The sequence below is a fragment of the Zootoca vivipara genome, chromosome 6, assembly GCF_963506605.1.
Source record: "Zootoca vivipara chromosome 6, rZooViv1.1, whole genome shotgun sequence".
Lineage (NCBI taxonomy): Eukaryota > Metazoa > Chordata > Lepidosauria > Squamata > Lacertidae > Zootoca > Zootoca vivipara.
Window position 1 is genome coordinate 59,592,445 of NC_083281.1, and position 27,530 is coordinate 59,619,974.

At 46.8% G+C, this 27,530-nt stretch overlaps 2 protein-coding genes across 6 annotated transcripts in view; both read right to left on the reverse strand.

Annotated features, from left to right (window-relative positions):
• Positions 1-469: 469 nt before the first annotated feature.
• On the reverse strand, positions 470-5,550 carry APRT (adenine phosphoribosyltransferase). Its single transcript, XM_035117996.2, has 5 exons — positions 5,399-5,550; positions 3,840-3,943; positions 3,115-3,248; positions 1,669-1,747; positions 470-847 (listed from the first exon to the last, which is right to left on the reverse strand). Exons 1-5 carry the CDS (start codon positions 5,500-5,502, stop codon positions 705-707), a joined length of 564 nt encoding a protein of 187 aa, XP_034973887.2. The 5' UTR covers positions 5,503-5,550; the 3' UTR covers positions 470-704.
• Positions 5,551-5,667: 117 nt separating this feature from the next.
• GALNS (galactosamine (N-acetyl)-6-sulfatase) overlaps positions 5,668-27,530 on the reverse strand; it is a 55,033-nt gene continuing 33,170 nt past the window's right edge. Inside the window, exons 12-14 of one of the 5 annotated variants that reach the window (XM_035117999.2) lie at positions 23,084-23,205; positions 13,894-14,026; positions 5,668-9,979 (exon numbers count right to left, since the gene is read on the reverse strand). In XM_035117999.2, coding sequence (XP_034973890.1) covers positions 13,897-14,026; positions 23,084-23,205 — 252 coding nt within the window. In that variant the 3' untranslated portion in view covers positions 5,668-9,979; positions 13,894-13,896. The other 4 variants (XM_060276039.1, XM_035118001.2, XM_035117998.2 and 1 more) reach the window with 4 other exon arrangements.

Genomic DNA, 27,530 nt, shown 5'->3' on the forward strand with positions numbered 1-27,530 from the left:
GAACACTGTTGCACCCAATCAGAGTCTGCCAAAGCGCCAGAAAAAGCACAGAAAGGGTTAAAAAACCAATCTCTAGTTACCAGCAGCAACAACAACAACAAAAGGATCCGGGTGGGGGGAAAGCAACAACAGCGTGAATGGGCCAATGGGGCATGTGCCAGCAGTGAGGGGTTCGCCATCACTGGCATAGAGGAATAACAATCTCTTGCTTTCTAAAAGGTTTCAGTGTATCTGATGAAGTGTGCATGCACACGAAAGCTCATACCAAAATAAAAACTTAGTTGGTCTTTAAGGTGCTACTGAAAGAATTTTTTTATTTTGTTTCTAAAAGGTGTAAGTGACTTTTGTTTTGAAAAGGCTGACTCTGGGAAGCCTCTAGGCCTGGGTTCTGGTGAGCGAGTCACCCCCTTCCCAATCTGGTAAGTCCAAGACTGCTTACAAGGAGATAGCCTTATAGAAAAACCCAAGCTTCATTTGGTTCTTTTAATAATAATAAAAGCCTCTCCCATGGTACTTAATTAACCCTTCACTTACAAAGCAAAGTCCAGGATGACACCAACTTGATGGGAGCAAGGGTCACTTTAAGAAAAAAAGGAAAGAGAGCTTGCAGGCAACAATGCAAAGCCAGGAATTGTTTGGCAGAGGAAGACGGCAAGGCCATCTCAACTGAAACAAGGCTTGAGGCAGGCGGTCGCTCCTGGGCATCAGTCATACTGCAGCAGCGAGTAGATGGAGTTTGGCTTGATGGCTTCTTCCCCTTTAAGGGACTTTAACTCTATAAGCACCACACACTCCAGGATATTAGCCCCCAGCTTCTTCATCAGCTCACAGGCAGCTTGCATGGTCCCTAGATGAGAGACGGGGGTGTTACTCATGCAGAAGAAAAACCTGCACTGTTCAGCTACCGTTGATTGTGACATGAGAAGAACCCACAGCTGGAGCCCACATCCTGTTCCCTCCATAGCCAACCAGACAGCTATGGGAATATGTCCCCCAACTTGTGACTCCAGGCAACTGGCACTCAGTGCATGCTGCCTTTAACAGCGTGGGGGGTAGGATAAGGGGTAGCCTTATCCTCCACCAATACATTAAATCCCATTTTTAAACCCAAGTGGGCCAACATTACGCCATTCGTTTGCAATTGGGTAATTATTAGGACCAAGTAAAAAAAAATGGGGCAAGCTTCCAAGTTCTCCAGAATTCCTCATCAAGGAAAAATGTGACACAAGTTGAGAAGCGGCAGTGGCGGCCAGGCAACGTTTGAGGAGGAAACTAAAACAAAAAGGCAGGAAAATGAGGCTGGATAATGTTCTAGCTGTGAGATCTGCTTACATGTTGAGTCTAGCATGGAGATTGCAGACTTGTTCCACTCTCGGGTGCCGAGCTATCATGTTGCACACACGAGATTAAGGAGGAAAAGCATGGCTGCTGTGCCCATTTCCTTGAGCAAGCAAAGCCTGGCATGTCACCCAGTTCTGACCAGCACGCACAATGAATCCACGGGGTCCTGGGCAGGCAAGAGATCAGGAATAAAGAGGAACATGGCAAGTCTTCCTTTGGGCTAAGCCAGCAGGGGCTTCATCTTCCATTCGGGTGTCTGCAGAACTGGAGAGGACCCCCGACTGCCAGTCCTGTACCCAACAGCCTCAGCACCTGCCCAGTTCTCACCTCCTGTGGCAAGCAGGTCGTCGATCAAGATCACATTCTGACCGGGGTTCACTGCGTCGTTTTGAACTTCGAGCTCTGCCTGTGGGATGCGAAAGAAGGGTGGGCTTTAGGCTTGCTGAATGAGCTGCCACTGGCATGTTATGGCAGTAATCCTGGAGTGGGGCTTTTCACCCCAGAATGTGGGCCGGAACTGCCTGGCATTGGCAAGAAAGCACTCAACCGCCGGCAAGTCTGTGGCATGGATGCTGTCGGCTCTGCTCCTGGATGTGATGGGGATTGGGGTGGGAAGAGGATTTCAGGGGCGGGGCTGCTTTTTATCAAGCAAACGGCAGCCAGAAACGCCACTTGCCTCAGTTGTAACTTCCAAGAACCGTAAGAACTTGTGTATGGCAAGATGTGGGTCACAACCTTGATTATGAATTATGTGAAAAGCTGTGGGAAATGATTATGGATTTCATGGTGTGCTATGCGATAAAAGAAAATATGAAAATGACCCACAGATGGTGTTCAACACACACCAGATTGGCAAAAATGTAAAAAAAAAAGAGAAAAGGGTATATGTTGGAAGTGTAATGAAATTGAAGGATCCCTTTTCCACATGTGGTCTTGTAAGGAATATTGGGCAACTATAAAGAATTAAAAATATATATTAAAAAAACACCTTTCCCCAAAACACCTGAGATTTTCCTCTTGGAGATGGTAACAACGGAGGTCCCAAAAAAACAAGAGTCCCCAAAAACCAAAAGTTTATTATTGGCACAAAGGTGGAGAACAAGTATAGTACCCAGTTAGGGAAAGAATGTTTAAATATGCTGAACAGACTCTGATGAACAGGATAGAGAAAACGAAGAGAAGGAATAGGAGGAGGAATGGATAGTGTTCATTGGAATATTTTAAGAACCAGTATAAACAAATACATAGCTTAGCAGGTCTCAAGTAAATCCAGTAGCGGTGAAATAGTTTTTAATAGATAACCGGATGATTAAAAAGATGTGGATTACATGGAGTAGTAAAAAAGCAAAGGGACCAGGAAAAGGGTGGAAGGGAAGTCATATGATACATGCTGTATTTGGTACGAAGTCGTAAGTGGGGCAGGCGGAGGGGGGTTAAGTATGCTCACTGTTCCTGTTTTTGAAAGTGCAAATATAAAAGGGGGGAAGGGAATTTGTGTTTGAGCTTTCCCCTCGTGTGTCATGTCTTTTTAGATTGTGAGCGTGAGGGAAGAGACTGTCTTAGAGCGACTTTGCTAAGCTGCTCTAAGATTCTTTGGTGTCCAAATGCTGTAAATTAAAAACTATAATACACTTTAAAAAAAGGCTTTCCATTCTCCTGCTGAGCCAGCCTAAATCAACATTGGACCATCTTTAGAAGCCCCTCCACCAGAGCTGCATTTGAAATCCTTTGATTAGCCCCCACCTCCACCTCCTAGAAAAAACCCACCAATACCTGACCATATTCCAGAGCGTAGGCAACAGACACTGTGGGACCTGGTAGCTTCCCCTTCTTCCGTATTAGCACAAATCCAACTCTCAATCTTTGTGCCAAAGCTGGTCCAAAAAGGAATCCTCGGGAATCAAGACCTGTCAGAATCAGAAGCAAACAAGCAGCAGCTTATTTACTTAGTCCTCCAAGTTAAAAGCAGTATTCCATCATTGGACTTGTGGCACAGTGAGGCGTTCTACTTGCTGACAGGAAGATGAGATTGTAAACCTGGCTTCGGACTTCACACTGCACCGGGGGGGGGGGGCACATTCACATGACAAAATGCTCCTCTATGCAGTGGTCTGCTAACTTTCTACTTGCGGGGGGGGGGGGGAAGAAAGTCTAGAAAGAACTATTCTGCTTGACAAAGGAACATTCCAGGCACAGGTTTAGCACTCCTGCTGTTTGCAAGGCCATTCAGAGGAGGCTTAAGTGGGGCATATGCCAAGTTCTTTGTCATTTAAAGGGAGTACTGTCTGGTTTCATTGGCTCAGCCTTGGCGAAGAGTGCATCTGAGCATGCACAGAGAACCCAGAGGAGTCAAGGGGGGAAGATTTGTTGTCAGGATGCAGCATGTTTGTAGACAGGGCATTCATGGCCTCAAGACCCACCGACTCTCTCAAGGACAGACAGCCTTCCCCAACCTGGTGCCCTCCAGAGCTTTAAAGACAAACTGGTCCCTGACTCACCTGCAATGTACTCAACCTGGGGATGTGAGGCCTTGACGTGAGCTTCCAGGAGGTCAATTGCAGCTGCAAAGGCAACCGGGTCCTTTAAGAGGGGGGTGATATCTCTATGGAGAGAAAGAAGCACTTGTTAAAAAAAAATTCTTTGTGAGTGGGAATTAATCCTACAGAAGAAAAATATTTGGGATCCAGCGTTGGAGCTATTTATAAGTGAAGTTAAAGCAAACGAGTATCCAGCCTCTTGTGTATTTTCCTTATTCTCCCACTTCCTCTAGGCTAAATCAAAAAGCTAGGTATCACTTCAGCCTCGTCCCCTGACCCACTTTCTATGGCGCTCTTTGGGGCATGGCCCTCAGGAGGAACTTTTCACTGGGGCAAAGTAAAACACTGAAAGGAGGAAACAACAGGCCCCAAAATGAGAAGAATCATGGATACACATTTTGTCTCATATCTCAGGTTCCACGAATGCTAGGAACTGACTGTGGAATCAGGGAGTTTCCCACCCACCTTCCCCTGTGGATGCCCATACTTGCTGAGAGGGCAGAAGCACAGCCTCCTGGTTCTCCTTTGTCCCCCTGATCGAGGGCAGAAACCAGCATGGGCCTCCTTTCATCTCTGCAGTCCTGGGGCAAATCATGTAGCAACTGTACACATAACTGATTAGATTATGCTTCTGGACTGCAAGCTCCTCTAGAGACCTGTACTGCTGGTACTTTGGAGAGTACCAGGCGCACAAACCTAGACAGCATCTTAAAAAGCAGAGACATCACCTTGCCGACAAAGGTCCGTATAGTTAAAGCTATGGTTTAGTGATGTATGGAAGTGAGAGCTGGACCATAAAGAAGGCTGATCGCCGAAGAATTGATGCTTTTGAATTATGGTGCTGGAGGAGACTCTTGAGAGTCCCATGGACTGCAAGAAGATCAAACCTATCCATTCTTCAGGAAATCAGCCCTGAGTGCTCCCTGGAAGGACAGATCGTGAAGCTGAGGCTCCAATACTTTGGCCACCTCATGAGAAGAGAAGACTCCCTGGAAAAGACCCTGATGTTGGGAAAGATTGAGGGCACTAGGAGAAGGGGACGACAGAGGACAAGATGGTTGGACAGTGTTCTTGAAGCTACGAACATGAGTTTGACCAAACTGCGGGAGGCAGTGCAAGACAGGAGTGCCTGGCGTGCTATGGTCCATGGGGTCACGAAGAGTCGGACACGACTAAACAACAACCAGGCGCATGGAGGGCGTAATAATAAATAAAGGGATGTTTTTAGAAGTCGACCCCCCCCCTACTTCGAGCACCGCCTTAATCTGAGCCCTGGAGCTTCTTAAATCAGGGGCATTCAACAACCAAAGGGAAGAAGTTTAGGGTCGGAAAAAAGTGTACTTCGGAGCATGGGCAGAGTGCATTTCCCTCTCCCCAGTCGCCGGGAGCTTGTAGTAGCTCACTGGCAATAGGAGCGCTTCCCCAAGGGAGGGGGAAGGACTGCCCTCTGCACATGCTCAGGAGAACAAGACCGCGGCATCACGTATAGCCCAAAGTGGCCGCTACCCCGTCCCGCTTACCGAAAAAGCACCCCCGCCGTGGGAAAATCGGGGAACTCCCGGATCCGCTCCTGGACCAACCGCCGCTTCTGTTGCAGCCGCAGCTGCCGCAACTCAGCACCCATGGCTAGAGCAGCCAATCTGCCCAGTACGAAGCAACGCGCATGCGTGGAAGAGGCGCCCGCTTGGGAGAAACCATTCGGCGGGGGGGAGGGGCGACACTAGTTGTAAAGGAACCATCACTCCTGCGCGGGGGGGGGGGGGAGTTAGCAAAGAAAGTTACAACCTCCAGGTGCCTATCTATGGGGGATTATATTAACCACAAATTATTAGTGGCTCCTTACTTACCATGAGTTTTAAGGTCCAGCTTTGTGCACAGAACTAAGGCCGTTAAAAAAATTTAGTTTTAAAAACAGGGAGTTGTTTTCCTCCTCTTTGCCAGCTCAAGGGCGGGGCAGGACTCTATTGCATACTTACCCGGTGCATCAGCAGAGACTGGTGGTTTTGCAGCCCTGGCCTTCCGCTCTCTGGCTTGCAGCCGCCATCAACGCGAGCTAAACTTTGCAAAGGAGGTCAGGTCCTTGCCCCATCTCCCTTACAATCGAGAATCCTGACACAAGGCACACGCAGAGAGAGGAGACCACTGGGGTCAGAAAATATGGTTATTGCAGCTATGAGACTTGAGTCCTCTCTTTATTTTCTGTGTTATTTAATTTTCCTCCAAGGAGCTCAAGGTGGCATACATCGTCTCCTCCTCCTCCTCCTCTTTTATACTTCACAACAATCCTGTGAGGTAGGTTAGATTGAGTGTGACTGGCCTAAGGTCACCCAGTGTGCTTCCTGGCTGAGTGGGGATTCAGACCCTAGTCTCCCAGGTCCTAGACCAACATTCTGACCACTACAGCACACTGGCTGTCCAGTCCAAGTCTGGTTTAAAGATAAACCAGCCTACCAGTAATTAGCAGATCAAGCAAGCACGTAACTCCTCCCCCTCTGATATTTAAATCATTGTGACTTCCCTCCTTAAAATATGCAAATATAATTGGTTTATGCAAAGATTATACAAAGGTGTCCTCATTTTGTGTCACGCTTTTCCTGTCCTTTGGCAATCTGTAGGTGGCCATCCTCTCTCTACTTTTTGTTTTGTTTTTATAACTTTTTATTGGGTTTTATAAACAAGGATCACAGGACTGATAAGTGATACAAATAAATAGACCAAGTCTTCTCATGTCATTTGTACATCAGAAAAACAGCATTAAAAATTTGCAGTAATAGCTACAACATATCTTCAACCTTTTCCAACCAAAGACCCAGTTCTAATCCAAACATGCATATGGGAACATGTTTCTCATTTATTTAACCATATATCTGTATGTTGGCTGTGCTGCTATTGTGACCCACTTTTGATCATGCCATGATCCAAACTGTTGGCCCCAACCCTGTAGCTGAAGTCCCAGTATGTAGTTTAGGGCTTTAAACGGAAACAACAAAACCTTGAACTTGGCTTGGTAAGCAGTAGGCAATCAGTGCAGATTGTTTAACCCTGGTGGATGTCTTCAAAGCCAGATGTCCCATGAAGCCCCCTGGTGGAGTCGAAGGGAGAGTTGCTAGAACTCATCTTGGCAATGCTGGATTTCCAGTTGTAAAAGTTTGCTTTGTTCTTGTAGGAATGTGGCTGAAACCCTGAACATTCTTTTCAATTAATATGCTTTGTGCAAGGCTTTTTAAATCTTTTTGCAGACACGAAAGAGGCAGCCAGGTTTGGTCCATTAGAATAGAATCCACAGATCAGCTAAATAGCTCTATTAACACCAACATTCATGGTACAGTCTGCAGGCTTTCAAGTTACACAGAACTCTTTGTTAGGCTAGATAAGACAGAAATAATGCATCTTGGGTGAAGGAACACCACATGAGGTGGCTGTAGGGGCACCGCCATTTTCTCGTTTCCAGTCTCCATTGCTGAGAATATTTATTTTTTCTTTAAAGAGATATAGTTGAGCTGAAGCCTATACAAAGGTGACATCCATCCAGAAGGACTTGCATTTCTCAGAAAGGCCTTTGTTGGGCAAGACACAGAACGGGGTGGGTGGGTGGGTGATGAAGCGGAAGGTCACTGTGTAGGCTATTTTCACAGCTGTCCCTGCTAATACTAGGATTTTCTCAAAGACAAATTATCTCCACCACCAGAAAAAATCTTTTCCCCCAACAGCTGGCCCAAGCTGGCCAGTCCTTAGCAACAGAAGAAACAAACACTGACTCAAGCATGCAACTTTCCATCGGAACACAGAGCTTTTTTAACAGCTACATCCCCAAAGACAGGGAGTGATTGTAATTGTAGGGGGGTTCTGTTTTGCAGTTGAGTTTGTTCTGTAATTTCACCACCAATTTGGCTTTTCTGTGGCAACCCCAACACTTTCCTTTTCACAGGAGAAGGCTATAGATAGCATCTTTATTACAACTTTGCCATCTTTATTGGATCTGTCTTCACAACAACCCTGTGAGATAGGCTACTGTCATAAAGTTTGACAGAGAAGGTGACTTACTCAAGGCTACTTAATGAATCCATGGCAGAGGCCAGTCTTTCAATGTCTCCCCTGGGATCCACTTAGCTTAAACCAAAAGGCTTGGCTTATCAGACAGAATTATAGCATGACAGGCCCCCAAGGGAATTCTGCTCCTTTCCTTTCCCCAACTTCTCACATTTTAAAATACTGCACCCCGGGATTTGCATTTCAAATTTTATTATCTTCCACAATCTCATTCAACAAGGAGCTCAGGGAAGAAAGAAACAGCACTTGTAGATCACATATTATATTGGCCTTAATTTCTTACAACAACACAATAAAGTTATAAAGCTGACAAAAGTATTTTTTGAAAGTTAACAACAAACATACAGAACTCTTCTAATCATACTAAAAACAACATCACAGCAGGAGACATTTCTTCATATTGACCTTTGGCACTTCTTGAAAATGTATATTTTGGCACCATTTGAGACCAAGTCTTAAAAGAAATGTTGGCACTGGAGAACACTTCTTTGCATAGCAAAATAACAGAAGAAAGGTTTACCTTGCCAGCCATCTGTTTCCAGCAGTGGCTGACCAGGTGCCTCCAAGAGGTCCACAAGCTGGGCGTGATGACAACTACCCTGTTCTGCCATCCCACAGAAACTGGCATGCAGAGGTAGACTGCCTCTAAGCACAGAAGTTCCACTTAGCTATCAGAGGCATTAACTATTGATAATATAGCTCAGGTGTGGGGAGCCTCTGGCCAGGCCATTTTGGCTGAGCCACACTCACCTGCCCTACACCTGCTAGCATATATTGCATCAGGTGCGAGACACAGGTAAAGTAATAACTGGGCCCCAAAGGGCACCTACGGAGCCCTTTTTGAAGTGCAATTCAGAACTCTCTGCAAACACCAATGATCAGCTGACTGTTAGTGCTCAAAGAGAGCCCTGCACTGCCAAAGCCCCAACAATCAGCTGGGATTGGCTGCACTGGGAAGTTATCGAGTGCCAAGGGGGCTGCAGGAAGCAACTTGGATTTAAAGCACTTCCTCCGGTGTTTTGAGTCCAAAAAGCTAAGAAAGAAAGAAAGAAAGAGAAAGAGAGAGAGAGAGAGAGAGAGAGAGAGAGAGAGAGAGAGACGAAGCAGTTTGTATTGAAAGCGCTGGAGAAAGCACTTTGAGTAGAGACCATTTTCTTTGCAGAGGGAAAAAGGCTTCAATTTTAGGTGCACTGTCCCCTCCGCAAATACTTCAAAGGGGCTTCCTGTAACTAATGATCAGCTGAATGGTGGATATGGGTAGTTCATTGCACTTCCAGGGCCAATCAGCTGATTAGTGCTGGTATAACATCCTCAAAGGAGGAGGATGCAACAACCTCCTTTAAACCTTGACACCATTCTGATGCCTGGTGATTGACAGGTGGGTAGTCCTGCCCACCTGCCCAAGCTGGCCCGCAGAGGGTATGGGAGACATTATAGCCAATAGACTGTAATGTTGCTGGCACTGCATGCAGTGAGCAGCAGTCTTAGCTCCAAGCACGTTTAAGCAACACTGTACATTTGCTGGAGCCGCTGAATACTGGCATCGACGCTTACCCATTTTTAGATGGCACAAAGATGCTCTGCCTCATCAGGTCCAGAAGGGTTCCTGAGCTGCAGGACAAACTTCCAATTCTAGGCAGTGGGAGGGGAGCAGAATGCTGTGAGAGATGATCACAACCGATAACTGACGGTTCAGTCTCAAAAGAACTTATGAGTAGCAAAGGACTAAGGCAGGCTTTCCAGCCATAATATTTGAAATAGTCTTAAGCTCACAGTACCTTGGCCCTGCTTGTACTGAGAGGCTGAATTCATATAAATTTACTGCTGTAACCCTGAGAAAGAGAGGAGAGAAACACCACTTTTAGTAGATAAAAGCAGCTCTTCTGGGCTTCTTCCCACAATGCCCCTTTTCTGAAGAAATGATCCACAGCAGCTCTGTCTCCAGCAGGTCAGGCATGAGATGCTCAGTGGGGCCAGAAGCATTTTCTAGGATTGGGGCTGGGAGGCTTCAAACACTTCCCTATCTTTTCACAGCCTGGAGGAGCCCAATTCTGTTGCAAGACAGGAAGAGAAACTGGGTCAGCCACAAATCACTAGGAAAAATTAGTATCTGAATTTGCTTGCTTTCCTGTTATATTCCAACCCACCCCCCTTTTCATATGATGTCTCTCACCTTGGTAGCCTGGAGGCAGGGGCTGTTGGTTTAAAAACAAAACTTTGTGCATTACTTAGGATACCTTTGGCCAGGAGTAGCTAACCTGAAAGCCTCTAGATCAGGCATCCCCAAATTTCGGCTCTCCAGATGTTTTGGACTACAATTCCCATCATCCCTGACCACTGGTCCTCTTAGCTAGGGATCATGGGAGTTGTAGGCCAAAAAATCTGGAGTGCCACAGTTTGGGTATGCCTGCTCTAGATGTTCTCCTTCCAACCCCCATCCCCCCTGAACACTCCCCTTTCTGGTTGGGGCTGATGGGAGGTGGAATCTAACAAGGTCCGGAGGCAGAGGCGTCCTTCCCATAGGGGCTAGTGGCTCGTTGTGCCAGGGCGCTGGCCTCTCAGGGGCACCCCAGCGGGGTGCAACAAGCCACTAAGCCCTATGGCTCCTCCTCCTCCGCCACCTACTCTCCCTCGGCCACGGGAATCCCCTGCCCGCCGAGCCTGCTGTCGCCTGAGGGAGCGGCGGGAGCGGCTCCTGAGGGGCCTCCTCCACATCACCGGTGCTCGCTGCCCCACCACCACCACTCCCAGCCCAGGCGGCAACGAGGGGCTTGCTTGGAGGGGGAGTCCCTGATCACGTCGCCTTTTTCTCCCCCAAGTTCCACGCAAAAGTTTTCCGACGTCCCCGCCAGTCTTGCTTTTTTTTGTGAGCTCTTTCTCCCGTCGCCCCCCCAACTCTGCAAAGATTGTCCGACGCTGCCACATGCGCGGTGGGGCTTCCGGGCTTCCTCTTTGCCTGTTTTGTGCGCGGCGAGGGTACCATATTGCACCGAGTTGAGTGTCACTTAAGAAATTGTGAGAAAGCCCCAACCAAGGTGCTCCGTAGAGTTCTTGCGCGAATAATACATTTATTCCGAGATTAGGGTCACTGCAATTAAAACAATACTTTTGTTTTATTTTTATTTAATACACCTTCTCCTTATTTTTATCAGTGCCGCCACCAGATCCACCCCAAGTCTGCTGCTGCCCTTGTCACTTTTCCTGGGCGGAGGTGGGGTGCGTGTGTGTTTGGAGAAGCTGAATAATGGAGATCTTGCTGTCTGAATTTGAACTCCCAGATTCTCCCAAGAGCCTGCAGAGCGGTGTCCGGTGGGGTGGGCGAGGGTGGGGCAAAAGGCCCCCACTCGAGGCAGCACCTCCGAGAGGGTCGGGAGGGACCACTAGCCCAGCTGGGCAAAGGGCTTTGCCTCTTTCTGCATTTGTCAGTAGCAGAGGCGTCCTTCCCATAGGGGCTAGTCAGGCAGCCCCAACAGCGCCCTCCACCCCAGGCTAAATTTTGGGAAAACAAGGGGGGCGCCGGAGGGACCTCTGCGCCACAGCGCTGGATGTGCTTAAGACGGCCTGTCCGGAGGGATGCAAGTTCCTCACCCCAGGCTCAGGCACTTTATCATCAACAACAACAACTTATTTCTGTTAGAAAAGTGACATTCAAGAATCACTACACCCTGTGCACAGGATGGTAAAACTAGTGCAAAGACCCACATGCTAAAACCCCATTCCAACAGTCTGGGCTGCCTTGTCCTCTTCACAACAGGATCATGTGTTAGCTCCCCGCCCTCCGCCCTATCCCCGCATTATTCTGGGGCTGTCTCAAATCCCTCTTCTGGCATCGTGATAAGTGAGCAAACCTTTGTATTGCTGACAGGAAGAGAGAAACGGCCCTAGACTTTGAAAGGCTCTATAATTATTTTGCACAGACATATTTGCGGAGATTACCCAAAGCGCTCAGGAGAAGACAGCAGTCTCAGAAGGCCAAGGGTGAGACAGATAAGAACATTTGTGTTTTAATGAGCAGTTTGATGGATTAGCCTGCCAACTGATGGATTAGAAGGCATTTACATGGCGACGCCGAAACAGGAGAGCTCTGCCTCGACACCTCAGTGGTTCACCGGAATTATCCTGCCCTTGCTTGAGTTTTGTAGAAGACAGCCAATGTCAGGAAGGAGGAAGAGGACACCCTCCGCAAAAAGAAATCCTTTCCAGAGCCCAGAAGCGATTGGTTACAACCAGGCAATGAAGTCTCAAGGGGGCCTTTAGTCACCAAATAGCCTGTCTTTAGATGTCATGCAGGATGAGCAGGACAGAATCCCCCAATGGCAGTTCCTGATGGCAGTGGGTCACACAACTGGGGCACCAGGGGAGAGAGTGCCAAAGTGCCTCCCCCTCAAGCTTTTCACCTCAGCCCTTAATCCAGTGAACTTCCTTGCTCCCACCCTTATCTCTGGCTCCCTTTGGCTCTGTCATCTTGGCCCTTGTGCTGGAAAAGCCTCTTATCCCTCAAAGTCATGTTTCTGCCTGGCCTTTACTCTGGCCTCTGACACTTGAGAGAGATAATATTTTGGGCCTCACCCTATTCATGTGGCTGTCATTTGTTTTAAAATGTTGTTAATACTGTATTTTCAGATCACCGTAACTTGCCCTGGGACCTTATGGTGAAGGGCAGGTAATAAATAAGGAAATCAACTCTATTTGGAACAGAGCTGAAAGCAGCTTTGGAGAAGGCAAGTGAAAACCAGCAGTACAGCGTCAACCCCTCAGTCCTCATCAGCTAGTGTGGGCAAGTCAAGATAGCCTAGACTTCTGCATGAGCCACACTCAGTCCTCATAAAATGCTCTCTGCTGCACATCCCTCATAAGCCACCCTAGCTTCTTCCAATTTGTCCCTTCCCTCATTTGAACCTTTGCTGCTCATTAGTCAATCTGTGACCCTCCCTTTTGGTCTTTTTCATCCAGCAAAGGCTGCAAGGCCTCTGAGGCTGAGATTGCCTCACTTCCATATTCTGTACTGCACCTAGCACACGCTTGGCCCAACATCAATCACCTTCAAAGGGCAGCCAAGCGCATCACCATCTCCCTCCTTCGGCGTCGCTCTGCAAAGCCCACCCATCCATGGGAGAATCCAGCTGTCAGTTTATTAAAGGTCATTCCTGCCCGCTCTGTGCTGTTTGCGTTATTTTTATCTGCTTTGTTTCATGTGAGAGCCCTACAGGGGGAAATAGTTTTCGAGAGGCTGCTGGTGAGTGGGGCTTTGCATTCTGCGCTGCCAACACCAGGTGGCAATGATGGCCTGGCAATCACGGCAAAGGGCATTTTTGCAGGCATTCAGCTCTTGGAAGGAGGGCTCCAACCAACTTAAAGAACAATTAACAGGGTTTTCAAAATCTGTTCTATCACTTCCAAAATGTAAAGGGAAGGACAGTGGCAGCAGTGCAAGGCAGACAGATGGACGCCTCAGTTGCCAGAGAAGCGGAAGTTTCTCACAGAGAGTTGGACTCTCCTAGATTTTATGACTGCAAGGTCCAAATTTCCACCTCTTTCAAGGTGCTGTGGTCCCTTGTACACTCACTGGCAACAGATCTCCTGAGTTTCAGACAGTGATATTTCCCAGCCATACCTGGAAATACCAGGAGCCGAACCTAAGACCTACTGCATCCAAAGCACATACTGGGCACTGCAAAAGCTGCAAAGAGGAAAGATGCCTCAATGATGATGGACAGAGACTTTTCAGGCTCATTTCCATATGCATGGAACTGGTCTTTCAGTGCTGCTGCCTCTTTGAATTCACAAAGGAAGTTATAGTGACAACAGAAATGCATGGACATTTTTTTTTACGTAAACTCCTAGTGAATTGAAGCACTTCCTGAAAAAAGGGAAAGACGATGTTCTGAGTTGCCCAACCTAAGGGGAGATCATATTTAAGCTCCACAGAATACATGAAGGACCAAGGGGTTTTATGTTTATTTACATTTTAATCCCTTACCATGACCGCCTTGTCACAGACGTTCAGCTGAGGCTGCCCAGGTAGCAATGTCTCCTTGTGCTGCTCGACGATGGGGGAGATTCTTTCTATAACACTTTGGTATTCAGCACTTGAAAAACTGGAAAGGCAGAAAAAGGAGATCAGGGATGACAGAGATGTAAACACAAGGAATGCTGGCATACCTGGTGTGGTGGATGGGAGACTGCGGTGTTATACCACATTAGACTTCTTTGACTATTTAAGCCCAGCATCGTCAACTCTGAATGGCAGCAGGTATTCACCACCTGCTACCAGATCTTTTTAACTACCAGGGACTTCTGCAGGCAAAGCAGGCGCTATATCACGGAGCTGTGGCTTGTGCTGAGCTACTCAATCCATCTGTGGAGTGGCAGTTGCAGAGAGCCATCAATGACAACTTCTGCTCACTCTGGAGATGGTGCAGCACAGTCTAGATTAAAATTTCACGTGTTGCGCGGCTGTGGGTGCATGGAGTTCACATATTAAGGCAGGAGTGGGCAGATGGTAGACAGACAGCTTGTACACAGAGATCATCCCAGCAAGCAGCTAATGGGGTGTGCAGCAGAAAACTGGCTCTGCTCCTTGAACTACCTTTCTGAGCCTGGTTCTGGTTGGTGGATCCTGGGATTCTAATTTAAAAAACAACAACATAGTTCTCCCAAGCCTGACATTTGTTCATGGTTGAATTAGGGATTACCCACCACACTCACTACCATGCTTTCAGATGGTTCCTGGACCTCGATGCTTAAAACACTGCTAGGAATAGCATAGAATATGAAGACTGGCCTTCAGCAGGCCCAAGATGCCATGGATACACAGGGAGCATCACAGCATCTGCCTTACCCTCTGCCTGCTCCCAAGGTAATAGACATAGACTCCATGCCATAGGAACACAAAAGTGGACTGACTCAAGTTATGCTTCACAGAATTGTACCCATTTAAATAGATGTGAATTCCTCCACTGCCACCCTACTGCCACAGAGTGAGCAAAGCACTGGCATGTTCAAGGGAATATATTATCTTGAGAATATATTTTACTTACTTACTTATTAGGGTCTTTAATCCCATTTTGTTCCCAAATTCAGAATAGGAAGTTAAGTAGTGACACGGAAAACACCTTCAACAACTCAGAGCCAAGGGATCCAAATATTTCTTTCTGTTTTGGACACTGCAACCAGCAAAAGCCGATGTAGTTTAAATGTTCAAAGCTATGACTAATCCAGATCCAGCATGGATCTGGGTTGCAAGGTGTTTTATTGTGGCTTCAGCAGCTTTGAGGGGTGGAGAGAGCAATTCTGAGCATGTGGCAATCTGCGTGCCCCACACAGGAACACACACTGAGGACCTTTAACTTGGTTGCCTTTGGTCTGTACAAAAAGTCACTTGAGTTAGAACTTCTCAAGATCGTGGAACTGGAACGTGCAATGTTAGAAATATCGTAAAAAGTTGGAAAAACTAATAATTGGATAGGGCAAAGATTAAAAGTAATGGATGCAGTGGGAAAGGTTGTGAAGTTAACATGGATATATGCAGGACATGTGGCAAGAGGCAATTTGGGCTGATGAAGGTTAATCAATGCTACAATTTCAAAAGGCCAAGGGCATGACCACCTATGTAATGGGTAGACAATCTAAAATTAATAGCAGGGCTTATGTGGATGCAAGAAACAAGCAACAGAAGATGATGGAGGGAACTTGAAGAGGCATATATCCAAAGATGGGTGAGAGATGGAGAAGACGAAGACAAGGTTGGGCACCTTGCGTTGTTTTCACATAAGAGGGCTTTCACTGACTCTCCTGTGAATGTTAAGGAGGAGCAGGAAACCGGGGCCCTTCCCACTCTCCCCCACCCCAACAACCCATCCCTTACTCTTATCAGGATTATAAACTTCAGCAGGTATTTGTTTAAGTGGCTTAACGTTCCCTTTCACTGTGGTATTACTTCAAGTACTTCTTAAATGGAGGATTAATACCAAGTGATCTCATTTTGTCCATCATATTAAGAGTCACTTAGGAAACAAAGAACTGCAAATTGCTTTTGGAGATAAAATGGAAACAATGCCACTCAGGCCTGACCCTGGACCCCCTTTACTCCTGGTCCGAGCTGCCCACTGGCCCCGGGGGCTCCAGAGCACTTCCTTCTCCAAAATCAATCACATTCGAAACCGAGGAACACGGCAACGGTTTCCAGTAAGCGCTATAAATACCATATCTTCTTGGCAGCCTTCCACACACACACACACACACACACACACACACACACACACACACACACACAAAGCCAAATGGTGGAGCTGGATCTAAGCATGGCTCAGAACAAAGTGGAAGGAAGGTTGCAAGGAGGAATTGCATTCTTGAGAACAATGACAGACTTCATCTCAGAGAAGAGAGAATTTGTGACCTCTTCTGACACAGAACGTAAGAACCAACTGCTGGAGGAGACCCAATGGCAGTCTGTCTAGCCCAGGATCTTGCTTCCTAGTAGCCAACCAGATACAAATAAGCCTTTAAGGCAACAGCTATCAGTGGCTACTAGCCATTTTCTTGATTGGGAGACTATATTTCTGTTGATGCAGCCTAGAATAGCATTTGCTTCTCTTGCTGCTGTATCACACTGTTGGCTCATGTTTAACTTCTGGTCTACTAAGACCCCTAGATCCTTTTCACATGTACTACCAGCAATCCAGATGTTCTCTGTTTTATATTTGTGGAGCTGGTTCTTCTTGCCTAAGTGCAGAACCTTGCAATTGTCCCAATTGAAATTCATTCCATTAGTTTTGGCCCAGTTCTCCAATCTGTTAAGGTAATCTGTTGTGCTCAGGTCCCTGCTTGTAGGCTTCCTATAGGAATCTGCTTAACCACTGTGAGAACAGGTTGCTGAAGTCTCTGGAAAATAGGGACCTGCTTTGATCTGAACCCACTATCCCACTTTTTAAGAGGGGTAGCCCTATTGATCTGTTGCATCAAACAGACTGTTGTGGCACGGAAAACAAATGCAAAGGCGTTTCAAGAAATTCGTAATGGGAACATAAAATTTATATGCACACAAAGAAAGAACAGAGCAAGTCATTCCCAACAACAGGCAATGGGGAGAAAGAGGTTGAGCAAGAACTATAGTATTGTATTGTTATCGTATAGTATTAACACACACAAAAAGAGGCAACGGCCTGGTTCATGTGCTTATTGGAACTGTGCAAATTTACAGGCTCCTGGAGAACAGCTCGCAGCTGCTTTGCTCTTCCCCAATTTTTCACTCCTGTGCTATGCTATGCAAGGCCAAGTCGAGCCACAATGGAGCAAGGAAATGGCACACTAACCTCACCTGTCTGTCTTCTTGCAGCTGCCCACCAGACATTGCTGTCAAGTTTAATAAAAGCAGGGAACATGGGCATCAGCCAGCACTGGGTGATCGAGGCTGTTTATTTCACTGGGGTGCACACAGGAAATCTTCCCACACAAAAGCAGAGAGCCAGCAGCACAGATTGTAGAGATCTTGACTTCTCCTGCGCTCATCTTCATCAGCTATTTGGACTGGTTAACAGGCTGGTGGGGGCAAAGCTCCTGCAGATATAGATTGCATATGGGATGTACAATACCTCCTGCTCTGAAAAGAAAAGGTGCTTGGTCATGCCCACCTCTGTGTTATCCAAGGGAGGAAAAAGAATCATGAGGGAATGAATGACCAGAATCCACAGCAATTTTTATGCTGCTGGTGGTGCTATGTCTGTACAGGTGTTTGGAACGCCTATTGTCTAAGCAAACTGACAGGCTGCTTTGCCCCTGGGCCGCCCTAAATTTGTATTCCGTCTCTTCAAGCCTGCCAAAGGGAGGATGGGAATTGCAGTGGAAGAATGAGAGGGAAGAGCGCGCCAGGGTGAGCAGGTGGTGTTGTGAGGAGTTTGCTCGGAGAGATTCCCCCTGTGTACGCAGAATTATTCCACGCTCAGGATGAAGGAGCAGAGTGGACAGAGTCCAGGGTCATTACACTAATTGACACTTTACCTCCAGGAAGTCCCCAGAGAGCCAATCAGGGATGGATTGGAGGCGCAAGGTCCCAGGCACAGGTGTGGCGTGTGTTTAGTTCATTTAGCGTAATTGTGCTTCTGCAATCTGTTCTCGTTGCCCTCCCACACCAAGCAAAATCTGTACGCAACTCACTCCATTGTTAACCCCGCCGTGGCCTGCCATGAAAACTCAGTTTGGGGCTGGAAGGAAGGAGCTGGTGTTAATATATTGGCTCCCTCTCTGGGCTATGATGATCTTAATCTTTGAGCCTTTACACTCCCCTTTCCAGCTTCACAGAACTGTCTGAGGTTGCTGAATCTGAATGATGAGAAGCCAAGCTGTAAATATAGATTTTTTTTGTATTTCTCTCTTTCTTTGAGTAAGTATCTGTGTACATACACACATACACACACACACACACACACACACATACACACACACACACACACACGCTCTTCATCCAAATGCCTGCAAAGCCAGGTGGTGCAGCTCTTTCTATCTGCAATGAGTTGTGTGCCTCGCCCCCTGACTCAAAACAAAACAAAGAAGGATCTGGTAACATAGGAGTCTTTGCTGAATAAAGCATTTCCCACCCCAAAAAAACTTAAGATGCATAGCAATGAAAGTTGGCATAATATAGACATCACCTCACCTATTTTCTCCCCATTTTATATTTTATTCCAAGCCAGGCTCTCATTTGAAAAACAACACTACATTTCTACACTGCTCTTCCTCTGTGCAGGAAGACCTCCTAGACACTGGGAGAACAGCTTGGAACCCTGAGACTACAAAGAGAGAGAGAGAGAGAGCATGAACTATGCTGGACTATGAGGGGCCTATGGCCTGATCCAGCTTTGGGGATCTTCTTATGTTCAGTAGTATGTGCAACACAGTGAGCTCAGGTTTACAGCATTCCGACAGACAAGCAGGTCCTCCCCATATTCTGTGGACAGAATCATCGACAAGCCCATTTTTGTTCCTCTGCTAGCAGGGCCCTTGCTGGTACCCATCTTTCGAGTGAAATTATGCCTGGGCAAGAAAACACTTGCTCTCCCTCTGAGAAGCACTAATACAGGGACTCCCAACAGGCAAGCTGCCAAGGGGGATAATTAAGGCAAATCAAAAATACGCACCCGCCACACTAGTAACATCTCTGCAAATGAGGATAATTTAATTACCCACAAAGAAGGGGAGACCTCCTTTCCACAAGGCTTCCAGTGTGACCGGAGATATGAGAGGATATAAACATTAGCGAGCTTCCCAAATGAACTCTCATTTGGTTTATTATTATATTTATTTAAAGAGAGAGAGAGAAAGAGAGAATGTGCGACTTTCTATTATGCCCTGCATATTAAAACATCATTTCACCATAATCGTGTCATAATCTCCCCATAAAATTCAATCAAGACAATAGCTTGCCGGGTGTTTGGAAAGCAAGGGAGCCAGATGAGAAATGGCTGCAGATGAAAACAATGGAATGCAGCTCAACCCAGAAAGGGCGGTTTTCCAAAGAGACAATTAGACAACAAGGCAGGGGATGCCCTGCAGAGAGAGAGAGCTCCCAAATCTGGATCCAAGTAGCTTGGATTTTGAAAAGAAAACCCAGCCCAAAGCACAAAAGTAAACTGGAGCACTTACAGGACTGGGGTGCCTGGGATTTGCTGCTGGGTGCAGAACTCAGCATACCGACAGCCTTAGCTTTTTCTTTTTGAAAGTAAGCTTCCAGCTCTTGTGGTTAGTAAGATAAACTTGACAACGTTGAGGGCCTGGGGGCCCAACAGGACATAAAAGAGTGGGTATGATGGGGCTTCTGCACCCAGCATGGCAGGTTGCTCCTTTTGTAGGGGGAGGGGAATTGCAGAAATAATTCTATATATGCAAATTGTTGGAGTGGCTTGATGTATTCAGAAAGCCAGTGTGTGGTGTGGTGAGCAGCATGTTGTGCGAAGACCCAATAGTGTTCAGGCAGGCCTTTGAAATTTGAATTTCTTTACAAGGCACTTCTTCTTGAGATGTTACTGATGTTATGATAATATGATGCCTCTATGCTATCTCTATTTTCCGGCCAGCCCTGAGGCTCACTGCGTGCAGTTGACCTGGCCATAATTTCACTGCCCAATCTATAAGAAAGATGGGCATATGAATGTAATAAATAATAAATAAAATATTCAGCTCTCAGATTCAAGGTGTTGCTCAATGCAGCATTCAAAGTTGTTGCTCAGTGTAGGCAGCACTGGGCAGTGGTGGGATAGATGAAGGCAGGAACTTGTGTGTGAAAAGATGCAACAAGACATTTTAGAGCGTTGGTCATAGCAGAGGTCTCACTTCAGGCAGCAAAACATCATGGTCTGGCATTGGATTTGGGCTCGCTTGGCAGGCAATTTCTGCTTCTAGTGTGGACTATGCATGGTCTTGACAAAGAAAGAAATAGTACTGCGTAAACGATTATCAATACAAATTAATACATAGCTGCCTACTGAAATGGTAAGTTTCTCTTCACTTAAATCATACCTATGAATATAACTATAGCCTTTCAGTCAAGAGGAATCTGCAGATCCAAATTAGGTTAAGAACTTAAGAATGGCCCTGCTGGATCAGACCAAAGGCCCATCTGGTCATCTGGTCCAGTACCCTGCTCGCACAGTGCCCCTCTGGGAAGCTGACAAGCAACACCCAACTCTCTAGGAAAGGGGCACTCTGACTGGTGCAACCAAAACGCTTCAGAGAATCAGAGAAGGAAAGGAGAAAAACAAAACCACCTTCAAGGTGAGCGGGAGAAAGGCATATTATCAGGCTACCCGGTTTCCTTCCCAGTGGATCATTACAAGTACTGAAACTTGAAAAACTGATGCCTGGCCTTCCTTCTTTCCTCCTCCCTCCCAATCAGTTTTTCCTTGCAAGTAATGCATTTCAGATTGGTTGTCTTACTACTAATCTTTGTAAACAGCTCTGGGAGCCTTTTTGACTAATAAGCAAAAAGAGGTTATGAATAATTTTGTGTTTGTGCCAGAATTGGTGATTCCAATAAGAACCACAGTGAGATCAAAGATGGAATTATTTCACCCCCACCCCCAACAACAGCATCTCTATATGCAGAGTTTATGTAAATTATGTGCACATTAAAACCTATGTCAGTAATACTTCTCCAGCTCATGATTCACTCCCACACTGCCTGCCCCTGCAGTTAGTGCAATGTGAACCAGCAATACTCAAGCCACAAAAAGCAACTGCAAAAAGAATTCATTAGGGCTGAAAAGCAGGAAGATCTTATTCACTCCAAGGATAGGACCAGCGTCTCTTTTTTCTTTCCTCCGCAGCAGAGAACACTTAGTGGGCAGCGCAGTCACGTGGTTCTGCCAGGACAGTAATGGAGTGAGCACAAGTGCTCCGCTATTTAGAAGGGATGGGTAATTGCAGCCCTGTCAGTTCCAAGAGCACCTTGCTGTAAAAGCCACTTTGGTGCAGGTGGAGCCAACAACACCCATTTCCTCTCTCCTTAACGCTCCATTTTGTAAACAGGATTTGTTTCAGGGAAAGCAGATGGTACAAGCCAGATCCTCGTGAGAAAACCCACCCAACCTTTCCAACTGATCCGCCAAGGCTCTTTTGCTCCATTGCCAATGCAACCTCGTGTGCCTCTCTGCAGCTACTCCTGGTGGCTGCTAGAATCCCAGGCTCACCTGCCAATTCATACATAGGGAGGAGGCAGGCATGGAAATATGCTTACCAAACAGCTGTCACAGACTCTCAGTTCACACCATACCTTTCAGTGGCCTCAGGTAAGGGCAAAAGGTAGGATGTCTTAAACCCTTTAATGGAGCATGGATTTAATCTTAGGGATAAGTGAAACCTATCTTGAATAGCTTCTGGCTACACAGCCCAGCCCAGAATATTTCTCAGCCTAGTCTACATATCATCTGCTCTGACTGACAGTGACTCTCCAGGGTGGCAGGCAGAGTCTTTCCCATCACCTATGGCCTGATCCTGGAGATGCAAGGACTGAACTGGGGGCCTAGCACTTGCATACTGCATCGTCATCTGCTGCTGAGCTACAACCCTTCCCCTTTGCCACCAAGAGGGCTCCCAGCTCTGACATTAAGATGATTGCTACCAAGGAGACAGTCTTCGTGATTATACTCTTCATCAAAAACACCCTCAGGGGCTCAAAGCGGGAGGGTGGGGGGGAGCATTCAGAGCACCATTATAACTCCAAGCATGTTGCTTTCGGGGGCTTTCTCTGCAAAGAGCCTCCCTCCCACACACATTCCCTAAAACTGCAGATCCCCTCCTTGTCTCCTCAGGGTCTTGAAACCAGCTAGCAGCATGGACGTCTGGGGCTACTTGCCTGGAAGGAGGTCAAGACCTCTTGCACGGCTCTAATTAAGCTTGAGGGGGCTTGCAAAGAAGAACCAACTGGCGGGGAGGCGTTATTCCACAGGTCAGATATGCCCCCGCTTTCTACTTAATGGCATTCAGAATCTACCACCTGAGACAGCTGCCTCACTTTTCACCCCACAGGAGAGCTGTCTTTGTCTGCAGCCATTAAAAATCCAGTTCTATTGGTTTTAGTTCATTTTACCTGCTTGTCAGAGAACTGTACAGCTGCAGTGCTGTCAGGATAATGCATTTTGATCCAACTTGCTTCTTTCACACTTTCATTCTGAGCTTCCCAGAAGCCTTGTTATTAAAAGCATATATGCTGTCAGTCAACTTCAGGACCAGCCCAAGACATTTTGCTGCCTGAGGCAAAAGATAAGATGCCATCCTCATCCCCCGCTTTCCAAGTCCAGAAGCAGACCCGGCTGGCAGCCAAATTTTAGTTCAGCACTGGCAATGGGACATCATGGTCTACTACAGAGCAGGCTGTGTGTGGTACACAAAGCCCCAGCCCCTTGCTGCAGCTCCCTACATCCCAGCACCAGCTGCCTGAGATGCCCACCTTCCTCTACCTCATGGCAGGCCCTGGTCAGCCTGGCTTTGTATGCTGCTGCTGAACAATTCTGTGACGCTCAAAAGCTTGCATTTTTTCCCAGAGAGAAAGGACAAGCCAGTTAAAAGGGATGCTGTACTTGACCACTTTACCTCGCTCTCTTGTGAGGCTGCTGTTCACCTCAAGAACACCACTTGTGTTTCCGATCACATGCCTGCCTTACCTTATTGGATACTTTTCCCCAGGGTCCTTTCCCAAGTGAAACAGAAGTGGAAGCTTGGAGTGCTCCTCTTGGTCATGGGTCGTTACTCCAGAAACATTTTGGCCGGGGCAGAAATCAATGCCCTGCAAGAGAAAGAGGAACGCCATTCACTAAAGATCAACAACAAAAGTACATGAGCTGTAGGTGGCTAGGGATCTTGAGTTCTCATCAGTTTACATTAAGAAAGAAACTTTCAAGTCCTAGTGATTTAACAGAAAAACCTGGAAACAAATGAATACAGGGCCCCAGATTCATAGGGTTGTCAAATGTTGCTATGCTAATTCCAATGGATTTCAAAGCGGCTCAGTGAAATCATGTTTCCCCATTGCTGATTCATAACCAGAATCTTCTCTCCACACCCATGTGCGTTCTCAGGCTGGCTGCCAGGCTCTACTGAGGACAGGGAAAGCTTCTTAATTGTCATTACATTTGTATTACCCCTTTCCTTTACCTGGAAAAGCTTGAGAATAGCATACATAGGCATCCCAGGTGGCCTCCCATCCAGGTCTCCCACCAGACTCAGACCTTTTGCAAGGTTGCTGCCTCACAAGCCTTTGGACCAACAGGCCAGTAATTGGTTTCCTAGGAGTTCAATGTCACACAAGAAAAATGGACCCAAAGAGGCTTGCAAAATGGATTTTGTTTTTCATGTTCAACTGACTGCCACATGTGTGGTTAGGAAGAATCTGCTCACCACCATCCCCAGTCAGTGACACACAACCCTCAAGACATGCTTCCCCTACAACCATGTGCCTTGACCCACTTATTAAAGGAACCCAATAATATCTATTCTGCAGGGCAGCTTGCTTGCTCCTGCTTCCCAACCACTGTGGCTTCCAGGTACACCATCTCCTTACTTTATTTAGTGTACACATGGCAAACGTCTCCACCATGCAAAGGGGGAAACCATCCCTCACTCTCTCAGTGTAAAGTGCAGAATCATAATCAAAAGATAGACAACACATATTGCTGGCTCCACTCCTGATTCCACAATAGTCAGGTCAGGTTGAAATAGTCAAAACTGCTGCACTCCAGCAGCTGATGACAGTTCTAGAGCAAATCCTATACTAATGCACTGTCCCAAACTATCACCCAGGGCATATCATACTGCCAACCACAGCATACCCTTTCTTTGCATTAATGCTATAATGTCTCTGGTCTATTCCATAAGCCAAACTTTTATCTGCAAACACCCACACACCCACACCATCACTAACAGGAAACTTGCTGGAGTCAAGAGCATGATGCAGTGAGCTCTCTTTCTGCACCACACCCCCATGCGTCACATCCTTCTAAAACATTAAGAGAGGAGTTCATTACAGTTGTGTCTGCTGGATGCTCTAATGGCAGCTTGGATGTTGCTCAGAAAGCTGCCTCCTCAGGTTCCAGTTGTCTGGCAACTTCCATGTAAAGATGGAACCAAATCCATCTTTGTTGTGTGCAAATGTGCATTTGTAGACTGCTTACACCAATCTGCATCTCACAGTGGTCTATCATAGAGGGGCATGATCCTGTGCAGCAGGAAGTATCCACCCATCACCCAACATCTCTGGAGGAAGAGTTAACTGCTAGAAATCTCCCTGGACGTGTGTGTGTGTGTGTGTGTGTGTGTGTGTGTGTGTGTGTGTGTGTGTTTTAAACCACCCGCCCACAGAATGGTTTCATTCACCTTGCCCAACTTCTAACCCAACACTACAATGGCAGCATTTTCAATTACCAGCATTCTCACACGGACTGAGTTGAACTACCCAGTCTGCAACATCTATTTTCAGCCTGAGTGCATCTACCCACTAAAGGAGCTGTCAATGGGTCAGTAGGATACTTTTAAATAAACATGGCACAAGATCAGCAAATGAGATGCCAGCTCAACACACATGGGCCCTAGAAGTGCCTCTTTGAATACCAGTCACCAAGTATGTTCTTACTCCTCCTCTTGTAGGTAACAGACCACATTTCTGCCTAAGGGAGGGGGAGCTGCAGATGCAAAACCTCCCCTCATTCTGGAGAGCCTAGAAGCAGGAAGAGAGAACACATGGTCACCTAGAAACAGCCTCCCATACATCTACACCGCCCCACCACCAGTTGCCTAAAACTGATGTTTTAGGTAACCAGGGGAGGAAGGAGAAGCAGAAGGAGAATCTTGGGGTGGCGAAGAGAAAAGACGAAGAAGCTGCCCTGGAACTGCCTTGCTTTTGCACCAACCATGTGGCAAAAGCTAAAAAAAGATCATAGGTGGGCAACTGGCAGGCCAAGAGACCAAGAATGGGTCTGCATGCAGCAAGAGGAGAAATTGGGACCAAGGTGGCAGAATGGATTGTACCAATTTAGAGGGCAGGCAGAGAATCACATTTTTGAATGCTCCCCTAGGCACAAGACAAAATAAACCCCAAACACTAAGCAAATAGAATACTAGTGCAGCAGGAAGAGAAAAGAGGCAAAAACCTTTTCCCAACGCTCTCTTATTTTCCAGGACTTTCTGCATGCAGAGCAGGTGCTCTGCCGCTGAGCTGTGACCCTGCCCATTTGCAGACAGGAGCTTCCACCCACAGCCTGATATGCAGCTCTCTGCTCTCAGTCTCCTGCATGAGTGGACCAGGCCCTGGTCTTCTTGGCTGGGGACTGCAAGATGACAGCATCTCCTTGAAGAACGCCCCTCTATTCTATGCCTCCTATAAGGTTGCTAATGGTCACAGCATCTCAGTTGCATCTGGTCAATTCTAGGGCTTTCCTCTGTCCCCTTCCATGAGGCTCCTAGCCTGTCCAGGTTCCTTGAAGTCACCCTTCTTGTGAAAAGGACTTACATAATACAGAGGCCAGCATGGCAAAACCCATTTAAAGGGGGGATTGGAGGGGCAGCGGAACAGCTGTACTGTTTGCACATAGAACGAACACTAAGCTGAAAGGCTCTCCACAGACGTTGGAGGGGATTTGATTGGCAAACAATTTTCTAAAAATATCCTGTGTGTCTTTAATGGACAGGCTGGTCAGTGGAGCAGTTAATATTCTGCTTTTCAATAAAGTAAGAAAGGTTAGAAGCCCATGAAATCCCATTTACCTGCACAGAGCTATAGATTCCTGAATCAGTGGCTAGAAAAATAAAGAGAGAGTGAGTTGCTTGATAAGCTGCAGCAGGCAGGCTATAATGGATTTTAAATGGATACGGAGGTGATTGACCTTTTCACCTCCTGGTGCTGGAGACCTCCGAGACCAAGCGGGGTTTGCATTTGTGCAAAGTGGAGCATTTCAATACTATTTTAAGAAGAAGACGGTGACAACAGCTAATCAAAGCCAAGACGTAACATACAAGTTGTAATTTGGATGCAAATCAAAAAGGCTATTTAATTAAGAGCCTGCTAATTAGTACTGCGCTCCTCTAGTGCAAATGTTTTCGTTTGAGGTAAGAATTTATTCTCTGGGTATTTGCTTCCACGCTGCTCTGTTTACAGTGCACCCTTGGCTTCTCATGTTAAGACAGCCTTAGCATTAACGCATTCAGCTGATTGGGGGCTGAAATATACTTCCACGTGGTCACGTGCAGGCCCACTACCTCCAGATGTGATCTGTGAGTGCAGCCACCCAAGGAACAGAATGGTGGTTTGCAACTGCTGCACCAACACTCAGCTTGTGTTTGCCTTTCATTCCCAACAGCAGGGCAGACCCCCACCTCGGACCAGCAGGCAGTTCTCTTGTGCCAGCTGTGTCCCCTGTGACTGCTGCTACTTCTTTTTCATAGAATCATAGAGTTGGAAGGGACCCCAAGGATCATCTAGTCCAACACCCTCCATTGCAGGAATCAAAAGGAACAACCACAGAGGGAGCAGGGGCTTCCTCAGCGTGCTTCCTCTGCAGTCTGCTCCAACCCTTCTGGCCACCCTGTCACTTCTAAAGCCTGTGTGGCCCAAGGGTTGCTGTTCTCCACTTTTGCATGGCATGTTCTGCATTGGTGGCAACCATGGAGAATCTAACCTGCTTTAGTCACTGTAAAAACCAAAGAAGGTGGGAGCGGATGTTACTCCAGATTAAGAAGGATGGTCAGTTTCTTGTGTATACACACACTAAAGCACAGAAGCCACCTTGTTTTGAAAACTAAAGCCAGATGAAACAGTGGGGATTTGGCCAACCAGTCTTCTCTGAGAAGGATCTGACGTGGCTTCTGGGAGGGATCCAGAAAGGGAACTTGCCTTCAGAAACATGGGCAGAAGTCCCCATTCTGATTTCCCTCCCTAGAGTAAGGCCAAAAAAACCACAGCCGATTTTTCCTTCTAGAGATTGTAAAAAACCTACCTAAATTTAATCACCCATTGATTTTTCTACGCCGACTTTGCCATGGCACGCATCCCCAAGTCTACGACAGAACAGTTTGAATCTCTTAAGGATTTAAAGAAGCACCAAGTCGTCTCTGTTGTCC